At 38.2% G+C, this 24,166-nt stretch overlaps 1 protein-coding gene across 9 annotated transcripts in view; it reads right to left on the minus strand.

The window, feature by feature from the left end:
* The window catches only part of CDKAL1 (CDKAL1 threonylcarbamoyladenosine tRNA methylthiotransferase), a 421,562-nt gene that overhangs the window by 91,209 nt on the left and 306,187 nt on the right, over window positions 1-24,166 (minus strand). For all 9 annotated transcript variants that reach the window (XM_075083912.1, XM_075083908.1, XM_075083916.1 and 6 more), the window contains 2 exons: window positions 17,956-18,136; window positions 313-375 (listed from right to left, as the gene is read on the minus strand). In XM_075083912.1, coding sequence (XP_074940013.1) covers window positions 313-375; window positions 17,956-18,136 — 244 coding nt within the window. The remainder of the gene's footprint in view (window positions 1-312; window positions 376-17,955; window positions 18,137-24,166) is intronic.

Genomic DNA, 24,166 nt, shown 5'->3' on the forward strand with positions numbered 1-24,166 from the left:
CAGTACTAAATAGAGAGAAAAAGAGAGGGGAATCTGATACCGCATATGGTCACTTTGCAGGATTTACTGCCAGTCTATAAATTATACTTCTGTGAGGTTAATGTGACTCATTGGTTTCACAAATCAGAAAATACAGCTTTTCAAGATTGGCTTGAAAAAACAATTATGATAGCATAATTTAAGTACCATGAATACCCTAGCGCCTTCAATTTTATAATTTCCTCTCATTTTTGCATTAAACGTGAAATGTAGCTATAGCAAATGTTTGGAATTATTCTTAACAAAAAACGTAGGTAGTATATTTCTTCTTACCTTATGATCATATGGATTGTATGAATGAAACAGCTGGGACAGATCCTTTGTTCTCTGTTTTTTCTGAAAAGTAATGTTAATAAAGAAACTGTATCAGAAAAGTTAAAGGAAAAAGAAAGAGACTACTGATTTAAAAAGCTGTATGCGGGTACAAACACATTCTCTCCCCACTTTGTTAATGGAACTGTAGGTATGAAGAGCAGTGTATGCAGATTAAGGATATTAAATATCACAGGAAATAATTAGCATATATATTAACGATTTTAAGAACTTATCCTTAATAAATAACAAACACTAATCTATGGCACATCAGTGGAATGTGTAAACAATTCAGATTTGTTTTAATTTCTGCACAATAAATCACAAATAATATTTTAAAATACAGATAACAAAATCTGAAGATCAGGCTCCAATCTTGCAAAGACTTGTCTACTATTCTAGCATGTACATGCCATCTTGCTTTATAGCAGATTAGGTTTAAAGGAAGACAGTTTAAAGAGGAATCATTTACTATTTTTCGATTTCTTTGATGCTACTACTCTCATTGCCTTGATTGTGGAAAATTTATAGGTGGTATGCCATTTAATGCCAAGGCAAAGGGAAAAAACCTCCTTCTGTTAAGAGTAAAGTTCAAAGACAAAACCTGCTTAATCCAGCTTCTACTGAAATCAATGAAAGAGCTTTCAGTGATTTCAGCAAACATTAAATAGAATGTCTCAGCTGCATTCTGGGGGGGGGGGGCAGGGAGAGGAGAAAAACCACCCTTCATCTTTAATGCAGAGATGAGTCACAAGTAAGTTCAAAGTTTTATTCGGTCAAAATTGATGTTGACTTATCTCATAGCTCGGGAGGGCAGAGCATTGTGTGTTGGAAACTGTGTAAAGGAGGGACAACTACAAGAACTCCTTGCCTGGAGTCTTATACTGTTGTCTTATTTCAGCCATCGTTTCTGTGAAAGTAGTTTTCCAACTAAACTGGTAGGATCTGTTCATGTTTCCAGCAGCTAGACAGCTGCATGACTGCAGTATTTATTTTAAGTTTTGGAAACTATAGGACAATTCAGTCATTTTTGAATATGCAAAAGGAACTATATATTTCCTTTCGTTACACAGTTTTTACTTTCAGGGAAGTGTTCAGATGCAGCAACTTAGTCATAAAAGCTATAACTTTAGTTACTAGTACAAATTTACAACAGCTGGATACTTCTGAGTCATTAAAGGCATCAGATTAATATTACTACATCTGTGAGGTCCCTAGCTATGTTTTAGTTATGACCGCTAAAGAGTCAAGAAAATAATTTCTTACTCACTGTCCCTCCTCAAACAAGAACAGTATATTTCGTTTTCAGTATGAGAAGTTTACTTCTGTCATAGACAAGTTATTCAATTACCGTAAGTTAACACCTAACAAGACTAGTTTCTCTGGGTTTACTAAGGGGCTTTAAAACTAACAGAAGTGATATTAAAAAAGACATTTCTGTTAGTATAGACTTTCTCAGCAATTGAACATGCCTTCAAGAAAAGACCTCCCTTAGTAGAGGAACCTTCACCCTCTAAAATATATTAATACCTCTTTTATTTCCAATGGGGAAAAAACCACTCAAATGAAAGCATCAGGTAGCACAAGCCAAATTCCGTCACCACCCTACAATGACTTCTTTCCTAGTAGTACAGTTATATACAGTAGAAGTGCTTAAAATACTATAAAAAGGATTTGGAGAAATGTGATGATAAATTGAAAAGAGATATCAAAATGATTATATAAAAAGGTTGCTTAGAAAACTAATTTAGTGTAGAATCATCCAAGAAGTAGACAAAAACATTTTAGTTTGGAACCTGAAGATCTCCACTAAAATTTGTAGGAAAAAAAACCCCACAAAAATACAGGAAAACTCCAATTCTTGCTTTTTCTTACTGAAGGCTACTTCTCTTGAATTCATTTTGACTGCATATGAAGTGGTTTTGTGTGGTGTTTTTTTTTTTTTTGGGGGGGGGGGGGGGGAGGGGGGCTTTTTTTTTTTCTTCAATAGTTTTAATAACATTCAATAAAATTGTATGACAGAAACCTTCCTATCCTTCACCCTCAGACTCTGACCAAAATGCTTTTTACATACTCAGCTAGACAAGATGAAGAATGAAGATGGATACCCTTACACAACACACGGACGTATCTTCCACTTTTTATTGTAGGAAATTATGGTTTCTTTCCCACCTTTCCACAAAAGGTAGAAGTTTTGCTTTTTGTAAAAAAACCCAATGTTTCTGACTGGGGAAATGCTGGAAATTTATGACATAGAGGAACACGGAATGGAACTTTTGGAGATACACATGCAAAAATGCTGCCCTGTATGCTTAGCTGATCTAAATTTAAACAGCATTTGACTATTTTATAGGAACTCTGAATACACAGAGAGTGTCTTAAGCACAGAGTTAAGGTTGCTTAGTGATAATTTGTGTCTTTCTAGAACACCAAGTTCAGCTTAACCCAGATTTCTAAAAAATAATATAAAGACATTTCAAAACACAGAGACTAAGAAAAGGACAAAGAATTCATGCTGGTATAATGGTAACCCCTTCAACTCCTACGGCAGGCATGAGCCACATGATATTAATAGTAAGATTTTTACATGAAGAAAACGCACGGTTCCCAGCTCACCTGTAAGCAGTGTAAAGCACAGAGTAACACAGGCCTCTCCATCTCTAGATATGTCAGAGGAAAATAAGAAAACCAAAAGCTCCTTCTCCTTCATTGCCTCCAGTGGACTATTTCAGTCCCTAAACTGCCTATTTACACGCATCTCCCCAGAATTTCTTTCCTTGATGCAGCTTCATAGTCCTATTTCTTCTTCCTCAGCTTAGTACAACATCCCTTTCAAGAACTCTCTTGACCAGTACAAAAACATTTTTCTTTCTCCTATCTTCCTGCTCTTTCCCTTTAGTGTTCTGATTCCCCATTCCTTTGTTCTGTACCAATAATGCTGTCAAAATCACATCGTAAAAAGACACTCAGAGAACCCTCTGAACTTAGGCAAATGTACTGTCCCATTGTACTGTTCCACGTACAGCACCAGCATCGCTTTCAAACATCCTCACAGATCTGCATAGGATATATTTAAATTTATTATCTTGCTGGAAAAATTAAAGAGTCTTTCCAAAATCACGATACAAATCAGCAGAGGATATTTCAAGAAATGAAAAGACCTCTTAGCAGCATCAGACTTGTAGTTTATTTCCATACTTCTCTCAGGTTTGCCATGTATTGATACAGCCTATGTACAGTGACCACAGAACATTTCCTTAAACCAAGTTACTCTTGGCAGTGGGTTACTTGTAATACTCTTAGTCTGGCTGTATATAATTTTGGTGCAAGAGCATTTGACATGTAACAAGCCAGAGATACACTATTCCTCCACAAACTTTTCCAGTATTGGTTTGCCAACAGGACTGCCAAGAGTCATGTATCACTTGAGACAAATATTGTATGACTCACATGACCAGTAGAGCCTCAGTCTGAGAAGGGAGATACTTTGCTCTAAGTATTTCTTTTCCCTGTCTCTCATTTTATGGGCGTCAGATTTTCAAGGTCTTATTCTTAACTACTGAGATTATTTGAAAGGACACTGGTCATCCGAGATGCTTATTATATGCTTGAAGTATAGTAACGATAAAGAATCCTTTTAGAACACATCTAAAATTATAAACCAATAAAGCCAGGAGTTAGTGACCTTGGCATTTTTACTCTTTTTGCATTGATTTTTAGCAATAATGAAACATTTTCTAATGCTTTAAGTGGACTACACTGTGAATTATTATGCTACTTTTGATCAGGAACGATCACTTAAAGAACAAATAGGTAGAATGTAAAGAACCAACCAAACAACAACAACAAAAAAACCCATACAGGATGAATCTCTAAGACTGTTTAAAGTATTTTCTGCACAAGTTAACCAGCATTGAATTTTTTTTACCTACTTCAGAAAAATAAAGCTGAACTTAAATTCTATTTTTTCCAAACAATGGTGTGAAAATAGGGTAAAGGTAAGGGTCTCCTAGCAATACATTTTTATAAACAGAAAATACTTTAGAAAAGTAAGTTTAGAAACGAAGGAACTATACCAAATTCTAAGCACTGTAGGCTCACACATGTATATATTGCACTTCTCTGGTGATCCTGTTTTCATACTCAGGTGATAATTACCTGCCTTTCAGATTATATTGATGTAGCCTAAAACTTGTTTGTTCTCCTTTCAAATATGGTATTGTAGGTCTACGATGTTTACTGTGAAGAAGAATTACAATACTGCCAAGATATTTTTATTACCGATTACTTAGAAGCAGCTTAAATGGAATATTCTCAGTTTTTCATCTAGGAATAAAAGGGACAAATTTACTCCCAAATATGAAGGTATCACTGGTTTCCTCTACACTTGACTTTCAGTTTTAAAAAAATCTGTTTTCACCTTCAAGGTTCTTAATTCCAGTCTAATACTTCAACAGATCTGCAGATTCTACCAGTTCTATCAGAAGGTGTCAGCCTCAATGTATCATCAGCAAAGCTCTCCTGCTTTTCTTTTTCTGCTTCCATATTTTAAAATCCCTCCAGTATTTGGGGCTGATTTAGTAACAGGGTTTCATATCTGTTTCCGTTCAAATATTATTCTTTTCCTTCATGATCACAGTGAACAGTAACATGGGTCAAGGCAACCAGACTGTCTTTATTTCAGTTCTCTTCCCTCACCTACCATCTTCTCACCCATTTCTCTTTTACATACTGTTGATCAGAATGAAAATACAATTTTATTTTGACACAGGAACCTTATTTACTTTGGAGCTTATAAAACATCTCTCACACTTGAGCATGCTAACAATGAACAGCAACATTGTTCTTTCAAACAATTCTGGAAAACCACATTACTTGCTTGTGCAGTATCTAATTGATTACATAATTCGGAGTTAAAACCACACTAAAGTTCGTGAGCCAAGGCAGAATTTAGCTACAACTCTGACAGACTTTGGGAGAAGAACGAGGCAGCTTTGCAAGTATTTTCACAGTTTTCTTCCCCAGTATTACCAAAAGCATGGAAGCTCCAGCGTAAACAACGCTTGCAAGAGCGAAGATCATGAGATTAGAGCTTTCTTTTCTGAAACAGCACGCCTAACGCATTTGGTGTTATGGCATTCTCTAACTTCAGTAACACGCATTTTCAGAGCAATAATGAAGCTGTGCCTTTCTTTTCCCCCAGGTTACACCAGTGATCTCAAAACTATAAAGGCCTTGGGTAGTTCCTAACTCCAAACTTTTATAAAACACTATCCTATCTAAAGACACTGACTGGCCTAACTTTAACCTCCAGAGAGTTACCTGGCAAAACACCAGAGAGAGACGTAGCAACTACTCCAAGCAATGTACATTTAAAACCCTTGCTTGCAGAATCAATCCATAAAGCTTAGCTGTATGTACCTATAACCTCAATACAGACATGAGCCAAACCACTGAAACTGCCATGTTATCGGAATTTACAGATTGCTTTTTTGTTCTGCAAAACCATTTTTAAAACAGTGATCAGAAACCAGTGGACCCTTCTCTTTGACCTTGAGTTATTCAGTAAATCACTCTCTTAGAAATTATCCTGAAAAAAATGTTGTGGCCCAGCCAGATTTCTTGATAAAACCGTAACTGGTGTTCATTATGCTCTTGTGCCCGTGCCCTGCAAGGTCTGAAAGCACAGAAGTGGCAAGACAGACCTGACAAGTTTTCTACTTCCTGTAGCTAACTCACTTCTACTGATATTATTCCTGTCTTTCTGACCACATCTATAATGAAGCACACAAAATCATTTGGGGATTAGCTAGCCTTTTTGACCTAACCTACCTGAGTTACTATGCTAAAATAGACTCAACTGTTCTACTTTAACTATTTATACACGCGCATTTCGTTATTTAGCTTGGTTTAAGAAATTATTTTATAATAATGTTTGATGTACACACGGAAAATGTCAGCGTACTACGTGTTATAGTCAGCAGTTTACCTCAATGTTCCAGGATGGTGGATATTTTTTCCCCGCTCCAATTAATAACAGAATTATACATTCATAATTCACATTTTATATACTCTTTAGTCTTTTATAGACTCAGTGATTCTTTCTAAAAAATTTAGAACAAAGGTTTATGAGCCTATCAGTGTGGTTTTTTTTGTCTAAAAGTGGAAAATATATAAGACATTACACACCTTTACTAATGATATTTAACAAGAAAATGATTGCAAACATTAAAGTGATCCTGTCTTCAGGATTATGGCAACAGAATTAGTCACGGTTTACTCTATTTTACATTTTCAGGAGAGATTCTTATTTATGGAAAAATAGAAACATTTTCAAAAAACAGCATAGGATCGTCGAAAGATTCTATGTCAATGTATTAGAAAATAATTTCTTGAAGGATGCATTTTCAATTAAACTATGGGCATTTCAATTTCTTCCTTCTTATCTCCAATGTAATTTCAGCTATGTAATCAAACTCTTCAAACTCACATATTTTACAAATATTACTGAATTCCATTCCTTCTGGTACATTTGAGTCCTTTAATGTCGTTTAGGATTAATGTTTGTTATTCCTGCCATTTTTATATTAAAATCTCCTGTTAGCAGAGGATAAATTATGCAAAATTTATTCTGAAGACTTTCACAAAGATGTCCTTAATTTCAAAAAAGGCCTTCCACACTTGTTCATCTTGAGGGTCCTTAAAATGGGTATGGTTTGTAAATGCCCTGTCTCACTTCCGGTAGATTTTTATGTCTGAAATTCATACTGAAATCACATAATCTATATGAGGTGGGTATTTTCTAAGGATGCCACTGTAACTGATCAGGAAGACTGTTTAGCTCAAAAAGGTTTGTAGAACAAAAGTATCCAACAGAAACTTGGCCTGGGTTATCAGCCATATTTCAAATGAGACTGACACTGAATCAGAAATAAAGTGGTCGGGAGGGACAGACTGATTTTGAATATATATAGTTATTGCGCCCAGTTATGCAATAATATAAAAGAGAATGAACTGCAAACTACATTTGAGTAATGCAATGTAATTTTTATATATGTAGATCTGTCGAGCCCAGGACTATATGGGTTTACATACAAACCCAGGACTGACTTGTCTGCAGTGCACTCTTTTCCTTTTTATAATCTGGCGAGATACCTGCGCGCTCTATTGCACAACAGCAGCCTTGAAAGCACCAGGTTTTCCACCATCCCAGAAAGAAAGGTGCTCCAGACGGTACAGCGTGGTACAAATAGTGAGTGGTAAACAGTGCTCAAGTGCCTGCAGTGTGGGAGAGACCACTTGTGTACCCACAATACACACAAATTCACCACGTGCACAGAAATTGCCCCCACTGTTTTACCTTAATCTATTATTCAGTCCTCCACTGCACTTCCAGTTTTTCAGCTATTCCAAGTCCCACGTGGATTTCTAGCACACTGACCAGAGGCGCAGGCGCAACAATGAAAACAGTGGAAGGTACGAGTTCCAAAGCCTCAGTGACCTGATTGACTGTGATGGCTTTGAAGGAGTGAGCTTGGATTATCAAAGACAGATGAAGTTCAGCAAAGGGTCACCAGGAACCCACCTCAGGATATTTCAGTGTCCTTTCCTTCCAAAGCACAATTTATGGGCTGTCATAAATGTCACATGATTTGCAAATGATGGACAAGCCTAATCACTTCCAAGATACAAAAAAAAATTAATGAAATCATATAAATGCACATTAAAAAACTTTAAAGGCAAACTGTGGCTTTACAAAACCATGCCTTCGTTTGAGGAAGTCTGGAATTGCCACAGTCAAGATGGGGTTTTTTTTTTTTTTTTTTAAAGTAATAGATTTTTCTGTTCTGCTGCATACATCCAATTTCAGGGATTAAGTTATGGCCAATACTCCCTTATGTCTACAACTGCTGGCACCATTTCCAGCTCTGAGCAGACTGTTTCATAAAGTATATTAAAATTCTGAATTAAAAAGAGAAAAATTTCCAGTATTAAAGTTACCTAACTGCAATTCAAGTCAAAAAAAGACACAGTTAAAACTTCTTCCATTGTTCTTCCACTTCATTATGAGCCAGTGAAGAGGACAGAAGGACAAAGAATATATAAACGTAACATCCAGTTGCCACAGAGGTCCCTTCTGTATGAGCGCCTGTGAATGGGTTCTATAGGCTTCTATGGATTTGGATGGAGTTGTAACAGAATACAGCAGGCCAGAGACGGTAACATTACCTGCTGAAAATGTAGCATATGAGATTTTTTCAAGGACTAATAAGCTCTGAAGACTAGTACTTAGAAGTACTGAAGTACTAGTATCGGAGGCTCAGTACTCAGTTTGTTAGCTGTTGCTGAATCTGCAATAACTAACAAACTCACGACACCAACAGTCTGTCCCATCTGCCCAAGGTCAGTACGGTCAACAACAGACAAAGACTTGGACCACATCCAAGAGGGCAGTGACTCCTAACGCCGATGAAGACTGCAAGATTACATTTATACCTAAAGGAACAAAGATTGCTCTTGGGGACTTTCCAAGCACCCACAGGCTGACCCTCGACACCTGAGCACACAGCGGGCCTGGCCTCCTAGCTGCTGCTCCACAGGTAATCACGGGTGAGCATGCGAGTGAATGCCAGTGACTAAACGAATGTGTTATGCAAAGAGTTATCTGCTTTTAACAGAAATGGCTTGGTTCTACTAATAACAACAGCTTAATGAGTAAAAGGTGTTTGAAGAAATTTTGTTTCTCTCTCGGCCTCACTTCAGTCCCCTATCAGGGAAGATTTACAAAAGAGCCCTTAAAATTCCTGTAACACTCTTGAAGCACCAGATCAGAGTACATAATTCATAATCACTGGTAAAAGAAAAAGATGCACAATTTTCAGCTTTTATTGCCCTCATGACACCTGTCTCTATCTTCGTAATTCACGGCAGAGGCTTCCAATATACTCCATGTATGCGTGTATTCATGCAGTTTGTGTTGTGATTTAAATGTAGAAGTAAAATAAATTTATGCATTGAGTTTATCCTGATGCTTTTCATATAAACTACTTTTGAAGAACAATGTTATAATCTTGAAAATTTTAGTGAACTAAGTTTAAATAGGAAATACAGAATAATTATATAGTCTTCTGCTTGTTTATAAACAATAGCTATGGATGCTAAACCATAAAGCCTACAAAAAAGGAAAACAGTCTGTGACACAACTAAACTCATTTTAGTAAACTACATTTCCATTTTTTGACTTTTGAATTTTTCTGAGAAATAGATTTATAGTGAAAGGGGAAATTTACCTGAGATGCTGATCACATATGTATTTATATTGGAGGTAAAATTTGTTTTCTCCCTTAAAATCAAAAACTACTTCACATTATCTGTACTGAGTACCTTCCTTCCCTTCTATTCAGTGCAAGACTATGTGGTCTACAAAACAGATGCTATTTCAGCTTCCTTGCAACTAAAATCTCAGAATTCCATCAGGGTTTCCAGACAGACTCACAGGGGAAGTAGGACGGGTAATCGTCCTGGTTTCAGCTGGGATAGAGTTAATTTTCTTCACAGTAGCTAGTATGGGGCTAGGTTTTGTGTTTGTGCTAAAAACTGTGTTGATAATGTGGAGATGATTTACTTGTTGCTAAGTAGTGCCTACACTAGTCAAGGACTTTTTCAGCTCCCCAAGCTCTGCCGGGTGTGCAAGAAGCTGGGAGGGGTCACGGCTGGCACAGCTGACCCCAACTGACCCAAGGGATATCCCACACCATATCATGTCATGCTCCGCATATAAAGCTGTGGGAAGAACTAAAAGGGGGGATGTTTGGAGTGATGGCGTTTGTCTTCCCAAGTAACCGTTACGTGTGATGGAGCCCTGCTTTCCTGGGGATGGCTGAACACCTGCCTGCCCATGGGAAGCAGTGAATGAATTCCTTGTTTTACTTTACTTCTGTGTGTGGCTTTTGCCCACAAGTTTCCTCACTTTTACTCTTGCAATTCTCTCCCTCATCCCACCTGGGGGGAGTGAGCGGGCGGCTGCATGGTGCTTGATTGCCAGCTGGGTTTAAACCGTGACAGTAATGAATCCTCACAGTCATTACCAATCTTACAGGACTACACTTTCATAAAAGTTTTTTATATTGGACAGTCAACTAGTGGACTGGTAATTTTCATTCCAATCAGTTCTGGCTGTAAAAACAAAGCAAAATTCAAAAAAGCAGAATGCCAACTTGGTTTCCCAAGTGGATTACCAGCCTAGCTTTGAATTTTGACTTGCATTCTCAAGCAAGACAGTTGTGCTCCTCAGAAGTGTAAGTGTTCTATTCTACCAGGCGCCTGAAATACTGCAGTGCAAGAATTAAAACCCATGGCTCCTGGCTAGAGTAAAAATATTCTTGTCTTCTCTCAGGGGTCTGACTCTGCACAGCCCAGCTATGACTGTGCAATTTAACTCATTCCCCAGATTCAGATATGAAATGAATTTTCAGCAGCTCCATAGGCAGATAATTTATAGCTTTCCAAAAGGGTGCAACCTATTTTAAAACCTACCGGCTCAACTGGCTCCCAGAACAATAAAAACAGATTTTCATTTCAGCACCTGGTCAAATAACTTAGTGGTTTCAACTTAGGCTGAATCTAGCTCTAAAATAAAACTGCCTTTAAACTTTTGTAAAATTCTGTTCAGTAGCTTTGTCTAACCACAAAAGAAAACTATCCACAGGTAATTACCTTCCTTTGAACTCATCCCATAAACCCGCAGTCCTGGCTGCACACCGAATGGTGAGCACTCTGGTAGATTTAAAGAAACAGCATAGAAGTAGTCAAACATTTTGACCATCTTTAAAACAGGGAAAAAGGAGGAACCAGGCTTCCGTAAGGCAGTCAGTTTATATAGTTCCTGGAAAAATAGGGGGGGAAATATGCAAAACTCTTTGTAAGCATGTAGAAAGTAACACAAAGAGCCAACACCAATTTGCCAGTAACCAACAGCTACATCAATCAAAATTAATCCCATCAGAGAATAACTGGCCTTGTAGATAAGAGAAATCACAGCTATCTTGATGGTTTGTAAGGCTTTCTGCAGTACCTCACAGCTGTTCTCATAAAAAAACATAAGGAAACGTGTAAATAAAACTACCAGACAGCAAGCGCAAAATTTGCTGGAAAATGTCAACCTGGAATACTTCAATAGTTCACAAACAAATATGAAAGATTATATATTGATTTTTCCTTCATGGTCTGCCCCCTCCTCCAGCTTTCACATTTTCAACTCTCTGGTCCCAAACTTGCTGTAAAAGTCTTCACTCAGGTCTTTATTCTGGCAGAGTAGCAAGCAGTAAATAAAAGCATACTGCTGAGAAAACAAAGTGTAGTACAGAGGTTCAGCAGTCAAACTCAGTCATTAATCAGTCTTGGCTTCTCTTATACATCAAGTACATTCTGCATGTTACACCATGCATTATTGCATGTGTTCTGGGGGCGGGTGTCAGGGGCCAAGCATCTTTGATACACCAGAAGCACTTATCACAGCTGCATCTAACTCCTGGGGCATGTAATGCCATTTAGTCACAGCACTTAACAAGGGAGCTCTCAAAGGTAATGATGGTAAACCAGAGTAGCAGTACTGTTGAATAAGTGGCATTGTTCCTTTTCCTACTCACTTTTATTTCCTTTTTCTTTCTTTTTCTCCCACCTCCTGATCTCCCCAGCTCTCTTCCTTAATTTTAGGAGAGGAACATCCCTACATATTCCCATTGTATGATCTTTGGATTGGCCACCATTAATCTAAGGCAAGAAGTACTACTGATTCTGCTATGCCTGTGAGTATTAGAAGCAAGGGAGATGATCCCCTTCCTTTCTGGGCATTTCAATCGCATTAACTAATCAACACCATCCAAAGTTCCACTCCTACCTGCAAGTGCTTAACACTGTGCCGCCAGTTCTCTCACATATCACAGAGCACATGAAACTTATAAAGTTATTTCTAAATCCATCCCAGACAGCAGATGAATTCTTCCCTTGCCCTAGCTCCGACCCTGGCTTCCCTAGGCACACTGTGCCACATCACTACCCACTAATGCCTGAAGCACATGCTCAAAGGCAAGAGCAGCCCTCAGCTGTCATCCCTCCTTACTGTCTGCTCAATGGGAAGCTTACTAGCTTTTTACTTGACGGTACAACTGCAAGGTTCAGCTGTGCTCCCTCTCCTTTAGAGCTGTGAACAGAGCAAAAGGTGTTCATTGTACGAGCAATGCTATTTTAATTGCTGTCCTGTTGCTTGGAGTTAAAAAGTGCTGAAGGAGAGGACAGCTAATATTGCCTGATGCAGGAATGTGATTATTTGTCAATCAGCCAGGGACAGTTTGGTGACACATAGACAATTATTTATTTTGAATAGGTAGAAGCACATGAGCTACCACAGAAGATTCAGCTGTTTGTGTGTGGAGATTCAGAACTACAAAACCTATATCCATCCAGCAAAGGAGGAATTAAACATCATACTGTATCCACTGTTACCCAAGAATACCTGTGTCTAGTCCCCTGCAAAATTTTAATTGGTGGAGAAATATGGGGGATTTGCAGCCACTCAGTCATGAAAGGGCATCAGGAAACTTCTTAGAGACCTCTTAGAGGGAAGCAAAACCAAAGCAGTCTAAGGAAAATAAGTAGCCATCAGAGAATGAAGGCATGAAATATAAGATGGTTGGTTTGCTCTCACAGAAACGGTCAAATACAGCTTGTCTGGCAGACAACACTGAGAAAGTACATATTGCATTATGTTATCCTTATAGAAAAAAATCTCTTAGTGCAGTATGCACTGCTCCTACAATTGGCAAATATAGTGACAGATCTAAGTGATGGTTTGATTAAATGGAGTGGGATACAATGTCGGATCATAGATTTTTTTTCTTTTTCCCTAGTAATGACTGGACACCTTCAAGAGTTGACTGGACAGGGTACTGGGCCATCTTGTCTAGACTGTGCGCTTCCTAGAAAGGTTGGACTAGATGATCCCTGAGGTCCCTTCCAACCTGTGATTCTGTGTGATTCTGTGTATATTTAACAAATAAAATGCCCAGTATATAGATGGATGAGGTTTTAGATTCAGGAGGAGTTTTGCCTGGACACAGTATTTGGGGGTGGATGGATGGCAAAGTGGCAAACTACCTGCAGTGTGGTTGGGTGGGCATGGTACATTCCTACAGAGGGGAAACAGAATATAGGCCTGGCTGTCCCTGAACCAAAAGCAACTGCTCGCCTAAGACAAGTACTGCTTAGCATGAAAGCTGCTGAAAACTGAGCTTCTGGAGACTGGGTAGACACTTTCAGATGTGAGACAAGGTCTCACATCTTTGTCCGCCATGGACAGGGCACACGCACCATTCCCTTCATGTACTGAAAGACTTCAGTAACTCCCTGCTATACACCATAAGGGAAAAGATCCTGTACCTACCTCTATTCCTGAAGCAAATTATTTTTGAGATCAAATAGTAGTTCAGTTATGAAGTTTGTAACTTGGTTATTCACCTCAGTATAGTAAGCACAGTGCTTAATACAATAATACAGGAGAAAGATTTAGGGAGACTCTTCAGAGGAATTAAAGGAAAGGTTCAGTAGTTGACTGACAAAATTTTCTAGCTGGGAGCAAGGTAATTATTTGATGATATATCGAAAGAGAGAAGGAAAGAGATTGTAAGAGAAAGCAAATATATGGTCTTTTATCTAGGCACGACAATGCCTTTTTTTGAAAAATCTAATAATTATACCAATAATTGAAACTGAATTGCTTACACTATTGAAAATATGTATAGAAAGATTGGAATCCACACTGCAGTTGAGGGCAATGCAATCATGAAGCTGCAGTCACATTACTGCTCTCAAAACAGCTGCCATCTCCTGTTCTCAGTAGAGATGAAGCTAATTTTACCTTACTACAATCCTTTTTTTTCAAAATGGCTCTTTCCTCAGGTTGTTTCTGTGTGACTGAAATCAAGATGATCCTGATATAATGTCGTCCCCTAATGCTTTCAGAAATTGTGATGGACCAAATCTCTAGGACAGAGAGGAATCTCCTCGCAAGTCCCCAGACAAGTGATAGTTATATTGAAAAAACAAAGGACAGAGAAATTAAAATTATTAAGAACACAAGGTGTTACAGATCCTTAATTTTAGAGTAGAAGTGTAATTTTTAAACTTAGAATTAAAGCATTCAGATCCTTTGCGATGCAACTAAATATACAATCCCTACCAGACACGTCCAAATCATGTTCTCTTACATTGCTTATTAAAATATTTACCTGACTAGAATCTGGAATTTGAGTTAACACAACTATCAGCACTATCACTTTTATGATTGAACACGATGGGAAAGTGGAGAAATCCAAATTAACAAAAAAACCCAACAAAACCCAAATCCAATGACAACAACAAAAACCACCTAGAGTGAGATTTTTCTAGATAGCCTACTGGAGATAATGAGCATCCAGACTTAAATCTGAAACCATGTATTTAGCAGTAGGTGGATGAAATGGGAGTAAAAGCTGGGAAAAACAGAATTTTGGGGTAGCATTTAAGTTCTGAACAACATCTTGACTTGTTTTTCAAGTACATGACTCAGCATCACTGCAATTGCTTATAAAAACAAACAAACAAAAAACATGCCTAGTTTTGCTTAACTGTGCTCTAACTGTTCTCTAAGCTGGAGACAGCATTTATGGTAAGCATAATCTAATTGATGGTTATGAAATGATGAGACCATTTAGACAGATGTCTGATTCTCCATGGACATTTTTGCTCCAGGAGAAACATGAAAGGCCTGCAGCCTTAGCTGTCTTTTCTGAATTTATGGTGGCAGAACTGTCCATCTGGATTAGTGTCATCTGCCCTTTTAGAAAAATATCAGTGCCTGTAAGGCTTTCAAAGATAAATTATCTATGTGAAGGGAAGATTCCAAGCTGACCTACTCTTTTTTTTTTTCTATTAAGATACACTCAAATGAGGGTTTTCTCCAAGGCAATTATATTTCTGACTTCTATCAAAACTATCCAACTAAAATTTGAAAGCACTAAATGTTACTATGCTTAATACTCCACAGACTGTCCCTAAAAGTCATGAGGTCTTCCTAAAAAGGAACTGACAAGGAAAATACATTATTGTAGCTGTGATGCTTGGGCAGAATCACTGAAGCTGTCTTGAACCAGAGTTGGAGAAGTGGAACTCACTAAAGTGGAGCAGTTTGCAAAGAGCAATAGATCTGTCCATCACAGAAGTACTGCAAAGCTGAAATAACCTAGAAAATATACCCAGTCTTCAGAAAAAAAGACAGGAATAACAATTGTCAAATAACTTGCTCACTGGTTAAGCATCTGTAGTTAATACAGACAAAATTCTTTTCATAGAAGGAGATCCTACCAACAGATCCACTGCAGAGGATAATGTTATGAACATCCTATAACAGCACCAGCTCACAAATTCAGGCTGGTAATACAATGTACCACACACACGCTCAGATGCTTGCACGTAGCAGTTGTACGTCACTATGTGCTATTTCTTTCCCTATGCAAATGCAGTAAAATAAATTCATTAACAATAAGATGACGTGAATATATGTTATTAAAGGAAGAAGGGGTAAGAGTGCATAATATAGATGGTAACATGCTACTTCCTTCTCCTCGCAGAAAAACATACATAAGTTACTCCAGGCAAGGAATGACAAATCAAATGCCTGTCCATTCTTGGTAATGCAGGAAGGACCACCAGCTTCTGATCAGAAGTAATGTGAATATAAAACATAAGAGATTAACACAAGCTTCTCCTGCCCTGTTTGAATAGTTACTCTCCATTTCTACAAAGAGATAAAAGAACAAAAGATCTCATAACACAGGATTTCTGAAGGACTACAGGGGGAAAAAAAAAAGAGGGAAACAAAATCTACTAATTACAGATTTTCATCAGCCCTGGATTAGAGGCCCCCTCTTCTTTGAAGGTTCTAATTCACTGAAACCAATAAGTACTAGTGCTACAAATAAGAAGAAAGAATGTAAAACTGGGTTAAAATGACATTACTATTTCCCAAGTAACACTCCTGACCACAGACAGCTAATGTTCTTTTAATAATTTAGCTCTTCACGTATTGTCTTCCCATGGCACCCAGTTAAACAGAAGAGGGTAAATTAAGCTCTTTGCACCTCCTGTGAAAATAGCATGTTTTAAAACTTGTGAATGAAAAAATGCAAAACAGAAACATAAAACACTGTTTTGATTTTTAAGCTTCCTAACTTCAAAAAATTACTTTTTTTACATTTTTTCATTTACAAAAGTCTGTAAAAAGCATTTGAAACTAATAAAAATAATTCAGTGTGAGTTGGTTACAGTAAGGAGACTTTCAACAGCAGCTATTTATATTTGAAAACTCAGTATTTCCCATTGCGAGATAGCCTACAATAAATGAGCAGTCATTGCTCAAGCTGTACGTCTCTAAACAATAAACTGAAGTAGCCAAATATAATCTCATTTTATGTCTTCAGCAGCTGACACGTCCTATGGTATTTGTGGTGTATACTGAAAGTAAGCAGAAACACTTCATTTAGCTTTCAGCTAAAGGGATACAAGTACTGATATGTAGTTTTGACTTCGTGGTGGTGTACCAGGATACATAAATTGAAAGAAACATTTTTTTATTTAAACTGATTTACATTGTTGGCTGACTTTCATTCTTACACTGAAAGGAAATACAAATGTTATTTATGCCCATAATAATGAGATAATAATGAGCTGAATTATTGTATATGCATCATTCTTGTATACTTTCTTGTTCTGAGATTCAGATTACAAAAATTACAAATTCAATTTTTTAAAAATAAATCAAACCATGCTTTCAGATGTGATTGCTGTTATTATTGCTTATAAATAGCTATTTATATCAAGTAAAATACAGTCAGTAGCCATCTACCTTCTAAATCAAAACAGGCTGTTTTCCTCATGGGAATTTGAGATGAGAATTTTGGTAGTCAGGAAGGGTCCTACTTCCCACTCAAAAATAGAAAGAAAGAAAGAAAGTAATCATGTGAAAACGGAAAGATTAAATGCCAATTTCATCAATGGCCTTTAACATGCAGGCTGAAAGAAGCAGAGTTTATAAAGAGTGTGTAAGAAGAGTCTGGAGAAGAAGTTGCCTGCAAAATTGGTATTTGACAAATAAATCAGAGCTTATCATTGCTCTGTTATTAATACTTTGCATAATTATTTACAATAAGCTTGAGATTGCTGGAGTCACAAAACTCTTAAGATGGAAAAAAATGCATACGTGTAATCAATCAGCTACCCCTCTTGGTACTCATTCAGCCAAAACGTGACAGGAAGAAGACATGACTTCAGTATAACCACTATTTTACCCTTCCTAACAACCTGAACAGTAATTTATATATGAAAATGCACTCAGTGATCTAGGTAACCTCTAAAGGCATTCAACAATCATTTCACTTATTGAACTGAAAAAAAACCCTTTATCTGCGTTGCAGGATAGTTCTGCAGAAAATCTGTTTTCATGTACATGCTTTATGTAGTTAAAGACATCTCAGTACACTGTGAACAGTGGCACAAGAAAATGGATCTTACCACTGCAGCCGGAACTTGATGTAATTTTGCAGCCGGGGTTCCTGGGCGTGGGTAAAATTGATTAATAAACAAGCTTGGAAACCTGTACTGTTCTACAAGTTTCATTGTTTCTTGAAAATCTTCATCTGTCTCTCCTGGAAAACCACAGATGATGTCTGTAGCAATTGTTATTCCAGGCACTCTGTAAAGAAAGTAGAAAGGAACACTGAACTAAGGACACGTAGAAGCCTTGCTCCCTTAAAAGCTAGTGTACATAGACTTACAACTCTTCAACTTTACAGAAATTGAGACCTAAGATGATCTTTGGAAAAAACAATGAGATTTTAATACCATTGCTTGGTAATGAAAAATGCATTTGGTACTCAGCTGAGAGCACATGGAATAGAAGAAAGATATTGCAGAAAATACTGGATTAGGATTGTGACAGAAGAGTGAAAACATATGGACCAACTCCTCCTCCTTTCAAAATTATAGGTGATCAGCAGAGCTTGTAAATTTCTTGAATTCTGATCGCTTAATCCACCAAATTTATAACTTCTGAGACTTAGCCACTGGAATTTGTAAACTAATGTTTTATAACACTGCTATTGAAGTAGAACAAGATATCCAAAAGAGGGTACAGACATGCCATACAACCTAGCAATTTTGAACAAAATTGGCTCTGGAGCCTTTAAGACGTCTCTCAGTCACAAGTTAATTTCTAACTCAGTACTCCATAAAATCAGCCTATGCCTTGCTTTAAAAGGAAAACAAAATACTTAAGTCTACAAATGCACAGGCACTGAGCTCTCTTGTTATTTAGCAATGGCAACATTTCCTAACTGTTCCCTTTGGACTGAATATGCAGAACGCTTACACACAGCAGCTTAAGCGAACGCAGCTAGCAGAGGCAGCCAACAGATGCAGCAGTTAGCGCAGCAGGGCACACAGAAGGGGATGAAGTAAGGGGGCCTCAGTTGAAATTGTGCCACAGTAACAGTCTCAGACACGGCGGTAACATGTCACTGAGCATTTTCCCCAGTAAATGTTGATGTAGCCATCCCTGCTAGGGTTGAGGCCTGCACCCAGACCGAGCTTCAGATGGAGGATGCAGCCCTCCAAGTCCCAGGCTGCAGGGAGTCCCTTTGTACTGCAGGAGCTGTGCTTCTCGGGCGAGCTGTGTCTTCAAGTGCAGGAGTTACGGGAAGAAGCGAGCGGGCTGCGCAGCATCAGAGATGAAAGCGAGATAGACAGGATCTTCACTGCAAATCAACAGCTTGAAGAGCCTCAGCCCCATCTGCAGTAGAGAAGCAGGTAGTGTCAACCTGCACTACCAAGGGAAGCGAAACCTCTGGAAAAGGGGAAGGATGGAAGCTGGTGTCTTCTGACACCAAGAGAAACTATCTTGCCCCACCTAAGGGCTTATAACTGCAAAATAGGTTCATTGCCCTCAGAGTCAAAGAGGAGCCAGATGTGACAACAAGCACAGTATCTGGCCCACCTAACCCCTAAACCATGCAAGACTACCAGGAAACAGCAGTGAGTTATCGTATCGGGTGACTCCCTGATGTGGGGACACAGACACCCATCTGTTGACACAACCAACCATCTAGAGAGATTTGCAGTCTGCCAGAGGCCAGGATCCGGGATGTTGTGGGACTCTTCTGGCCCTCTGCCTGCTACTCCCTGCTGTTATATCATGTGGGCACAAATGATACTGCGAGTGGAAATCTGGACAGTATTAAAAGTGACTACAGAGCTCTGGGGGCAGTATTTAAGGGCATGGGGGCTCAGGTGGTGTGCTCCTCATCAGGAAACATTTTTTTACTGAGGGTGACTGAGCACTGGCACACGTTGTCCAGGGAGGTTGTGGAGTCTCCCTCCTTGGAGACATTCAAAAGCTGTCTGGACACAGGCCCAGGCAATTGGCTCTAGGTGGCCTGCCTGAGCAGGGCGAGTTGGAAAAATGACCTTCAGAGGTCCCTTCCAACCTCAACCCTTCTGTGATTCTGTGAAAAATGAGTCCTACTACCAAGAGATTACTGCGTGGTATTTACAGAGCACTCTATGGGACCCAGGAGACACCAACTCAGTTTTCCAAATCTGACACTAACCAGCTGGATGACCACTGCCCGCTGAAAAACTGTGAAACCGTAGCACTGTTCTGTATTCAGCCTGCTTGTGTAAAGTGGGAATAATGATAAACCTCTTCTGCAGAGAGGCAAAAATGTAGAGTGCTCAGAAGTGCTCAGTGCTCCCTGCTGGCAGATGAGACTGTTTCTACAACCCAGAGCTGATTCTACACTATTGGTAAAAATGATGAGATTGGTGAAAATGATGAGAGAGAAAAAATATGATTTATGAGGAAAAGTAAGAACCCTATAAAGACATTGGTGGTATCTGACTTAAAGCTGGCCCTGTTTCAAGTTGGGTGAATAGATGAGCTGGCTTCCAGAGGTCCTTTCCAAGGTAAATATTTCTACAGTTCTTAAGTAGGTTACAGGCAAGGGACCAGCTGAGACAGATTCTTTTAGGGGTGAATGGCATAAAGACCACTGTCACAAGCAAAGGTCACACCTGAGCTTAAGAAGGGGTCTCAAGACTGTCTCCAACCTGAAGAAATGGCTGGAAGTCTTCTCTTCCCCTCATCATGGCAAAAGACAGCAGACATGTAAATACAAATGCATGTAACCTATATGAACCTAAATGTAACCTATAAAGCATCTGAATGCCAAAGAGAATTATTGTTTCTTATTAGGCAGTACATTGCTGTGGTTATAGTGGGTGAAGAAACTTGAGTTGGAATAGCTGAAAGAAAAACTTCCTGCAACAACGAGCTTTACTGGAACAGGAGAATCTGTTGGCAAAAGACCCAGGAAAGGGGAAGCAGAGAATACTGTTCTTCGTAATTTGATTAGGTGCAATATTAGAACGTGCATAGCTTATATTCACCACAGTGACCTTCATACAAACAGTGTATGGTAGTACATTTCTTTTGTGACTTTTTTCACCTTAAATCAATTTTTTATTCAAGTATTGGCAATGAGCTTATATTAAAGCAAATGTCTTGGCCTCCTTTTTACATGTGTCTGCATATACAGTTAGCTGCTCAGGAATTTATTAGACATTATATTATTAGAATATTCTTTCACCTTTTCCATATGAAAAATCTCCATAAAAGAAGCCAAATTCTTTCAATTCCTTTTTGAGTTCATGAATTCATACTCTATCACTGGAGATGATGTTAAAACATAGCATGTGAATGCCAAATCAAAACCAGTATAAAACCAAATGTTTTCAAGGACTTGGTCCAATAATCCTAAGTGGGAAACTCAAGCTGAACATTGCACAGAACAGCCAAAATCCCCAGAGCTGTTGGCTAAACAGCCTCAATTACCATTGCTTTCTTAAGACTGACAAACTGCAAGATATGAAGTTCTGCTTGATATCAAGTAACAATAAAATTCATTAGCTTTAAGGACTGAGTGAACAGAGTACTGTATTCTGCAACATGATTTTGTTCACATTGCAAATATCTTGTGTAGTAATAGTAAGCTTATGGAAGAAAAAGTACATTATTTATAAATCAGTATCACATAACATCAGCTGCCATTTCTCAGAACATGAACAGAACATTCATTACATTTGACAAAACCATTATAATGAAGTTACTTTAACCATTTTAATGACACTATTGGTAACAGTCAAAGCATTTATTACCAATGGTAGTGGTAATACCATCCTTTATAAAGGTTTGGTTGTTTCTATAGCAACATGAATTATAAGGTCCAATCAAGCTAGATGCAATAAAATATGCACTTTTTCTCCATAACGCCAGTTGTCATTCAGTTAAAAGGAAATTACATATTTTAAAAATTCATAAACTCTACAAATGTCTGAACTCCATTTGGTGATAAGGTGTTAATTATCTTAGTAATTAGATTTCTTCCTGGATGGCATTATTACACACAAAGAAAAGCTAGGGTATGAAAAGAGAATAAGGACCAGTGTATTCAGCAACAGCAATCAATTACAGTTCAATCCAGTATGACTGCCTAAAATATGACATTGCATAGCGCATCTTTACACCACCGTTGATTATATTGTTTAAAATGTAGTTTTAAAAGGGGAGAAATCCATGAGATTTCACTCAGAATAAAATCTAGTTAATGACAAAAATCAAGCTCTTAGCCCCTCTCAAAGCACTGATGAACAAATATAAGTACAATTAGTTCCACATGCAAAACATCATTTCTTGATGAAAAAAGAGGGAAAAAAGATGTAATTGTGGAAAAAATATAAAACATATATATGCTTGAAAATTAAAGTGACCTTTGCTCTGACAGTCTGAAAGAAAGCAGCACAAAATTCCTTACTGCACAGATTCAGATGATGTTTAAAAAATTGTCCCAGCTGTGAAATACAAAGCAAAATTACAGAAGAACCCATTTCTTGTGCATCAGCCAATATTAATTCTTTTTAAATGAAATGAAGTTTATCTATTCTGAAGTAAACAAAGAAAAAACTGCTGAATATCCCCAGTAAGCATTTTGTAACATTTATTACATAAATGCATTTACAGTAAGTCTAAAAATTCAGTTGCAGGAAATGTATTCTAGGGTCAGTAGAGAACCTCCACAACACATTGTTCAGCAAACCAAGGACACACAGTGGTCCTTATCAAAGATAAAACAAATTTTAAAAAGCAGGTTGCTTCAAGTATACAGAAGTCTGAATGCTCCTTATAGCCTAGCTAGTGGAGATGGTCAGTCTGTTTCAATACTTCTAAGCATAAAACAACTCAAACTTTCCCAGCCGTTTACACCCTCATGATCCTGACAAATGCTTAGAAAGATTGTGTGCAATCATTTTATCTGGTAAACATAAAGCTTGCAAGATTTTTCTCTCTGAAGATATGGTATTGTGTCCATTCCCTCATCTTTAGAAAGCAAGGAAAAACAAAGTCCCAAGCAGACTCTCAATTGGAACATTTTACAATAAAGTTGTGGAATTTCAGGAAAAGACTAATTTGAGGAATAATCAATACCATGTGTAAGATAACACAGCCCTAATACTTAGGGGTCCTCAACATTCTCTCCTTTATGTCCCTCTACATAGATGAATCCCTTCCACCTACTCAACCAGATTCACGGTCTGTTGTCCTGAACCAGACCAGCAACACAATCACCATCATCTTCGGCAGTTCTGACCATCCAAAAAGACGCAACTACTTCATCTTACAGTAAAGAAGTGTCCATTTTGGTGTGATGCTGTAAGGACCAGCACACCTAGAAATGATCATGAACAAGTGCTGAGAGGACAGATATCCAAACCTCACAAAAGGAGGAACAAATGTGTTTGAAAGGACACAGAAGAAATGCAACAACATACCCTCTACCTGAAGAGGAACCAAGTCAGCCTCTTGGGCCAGAGAAAAAAAAGTATTCTACCTCCCAAAGGAGTGGCTGATGCCCCTCCTGATGATGTAAAGTCATGGGTAGGTAAAGAATGTGCTGTGGGTAACTGCTGTCCTGAGAATTGCCTCCTCACAGCTCACAGGTATCCGAGCTAGCTCTGAAGAAGCCTGAAAGAATAAATCAGTCTGAGGTGAGCTCTGTGTTACTACAGCGAGGTAGTTCCTGGGGCTCTGTTCGCTCAGGTATCTCTGCTGCGTATTACTAACCAGCAAGCAGTGCAGGCACACCCTCACAGCGACAAGCTTCCTGCTCTTTTCTGCCCTGCAGACTTCGTTACCAATGTTTGAGAAAACAGAAACTGGACTAGCAGTAATAGGAAAGTATAGCAGATATTACAGTGAAAGTTACCACAGATTAATTCACCAACAGAGGGAAGTTAGAGAACTTTTCATGGAAGGTAAGATGGGAGTGAAATACAAAATCCCTGGTCATTTGATTTACGAAAGAGATAAAAGTGTCAAGCGGCCAAAAATGAAGCAGTTAAACCACCTCTGTTTTCATGGAGCAAGATGTCTAAGAAAACCAGCAGTCAAAGTGTGAAACTTGTTAGGATTCAGATGTTACATGGATCATTTCATGTGGTCTTAGTTACAGAAAACATTTCCTTTAGCAATAACCATTACAAACCAAATCCATGCTCAGGGAAGAAATTATGTAAAGGAGCTAAAATTCATCCACACCTTCACCTACTCGTGACCGCCTGGAATTCTTTTGCATGATCACATATTCTTCCCACTTCCCCTTCAGCAATTAAC

This window comes from Phalacrocorax aristotelis, chromosome 2 (genome assembly GCF_949628215.1).
Source record: "Phalacrocorax aristotelis chromosome 2, bGulAri2.1, whole genome shotgun sequence".
NCBI classification, from domain to species: Eukaryota; Metazoa; Chordata; class Aves; order Suliformes; family Phalacrocoracidae; genus Phalacrocorax; species Phalacrocorax aristotelis.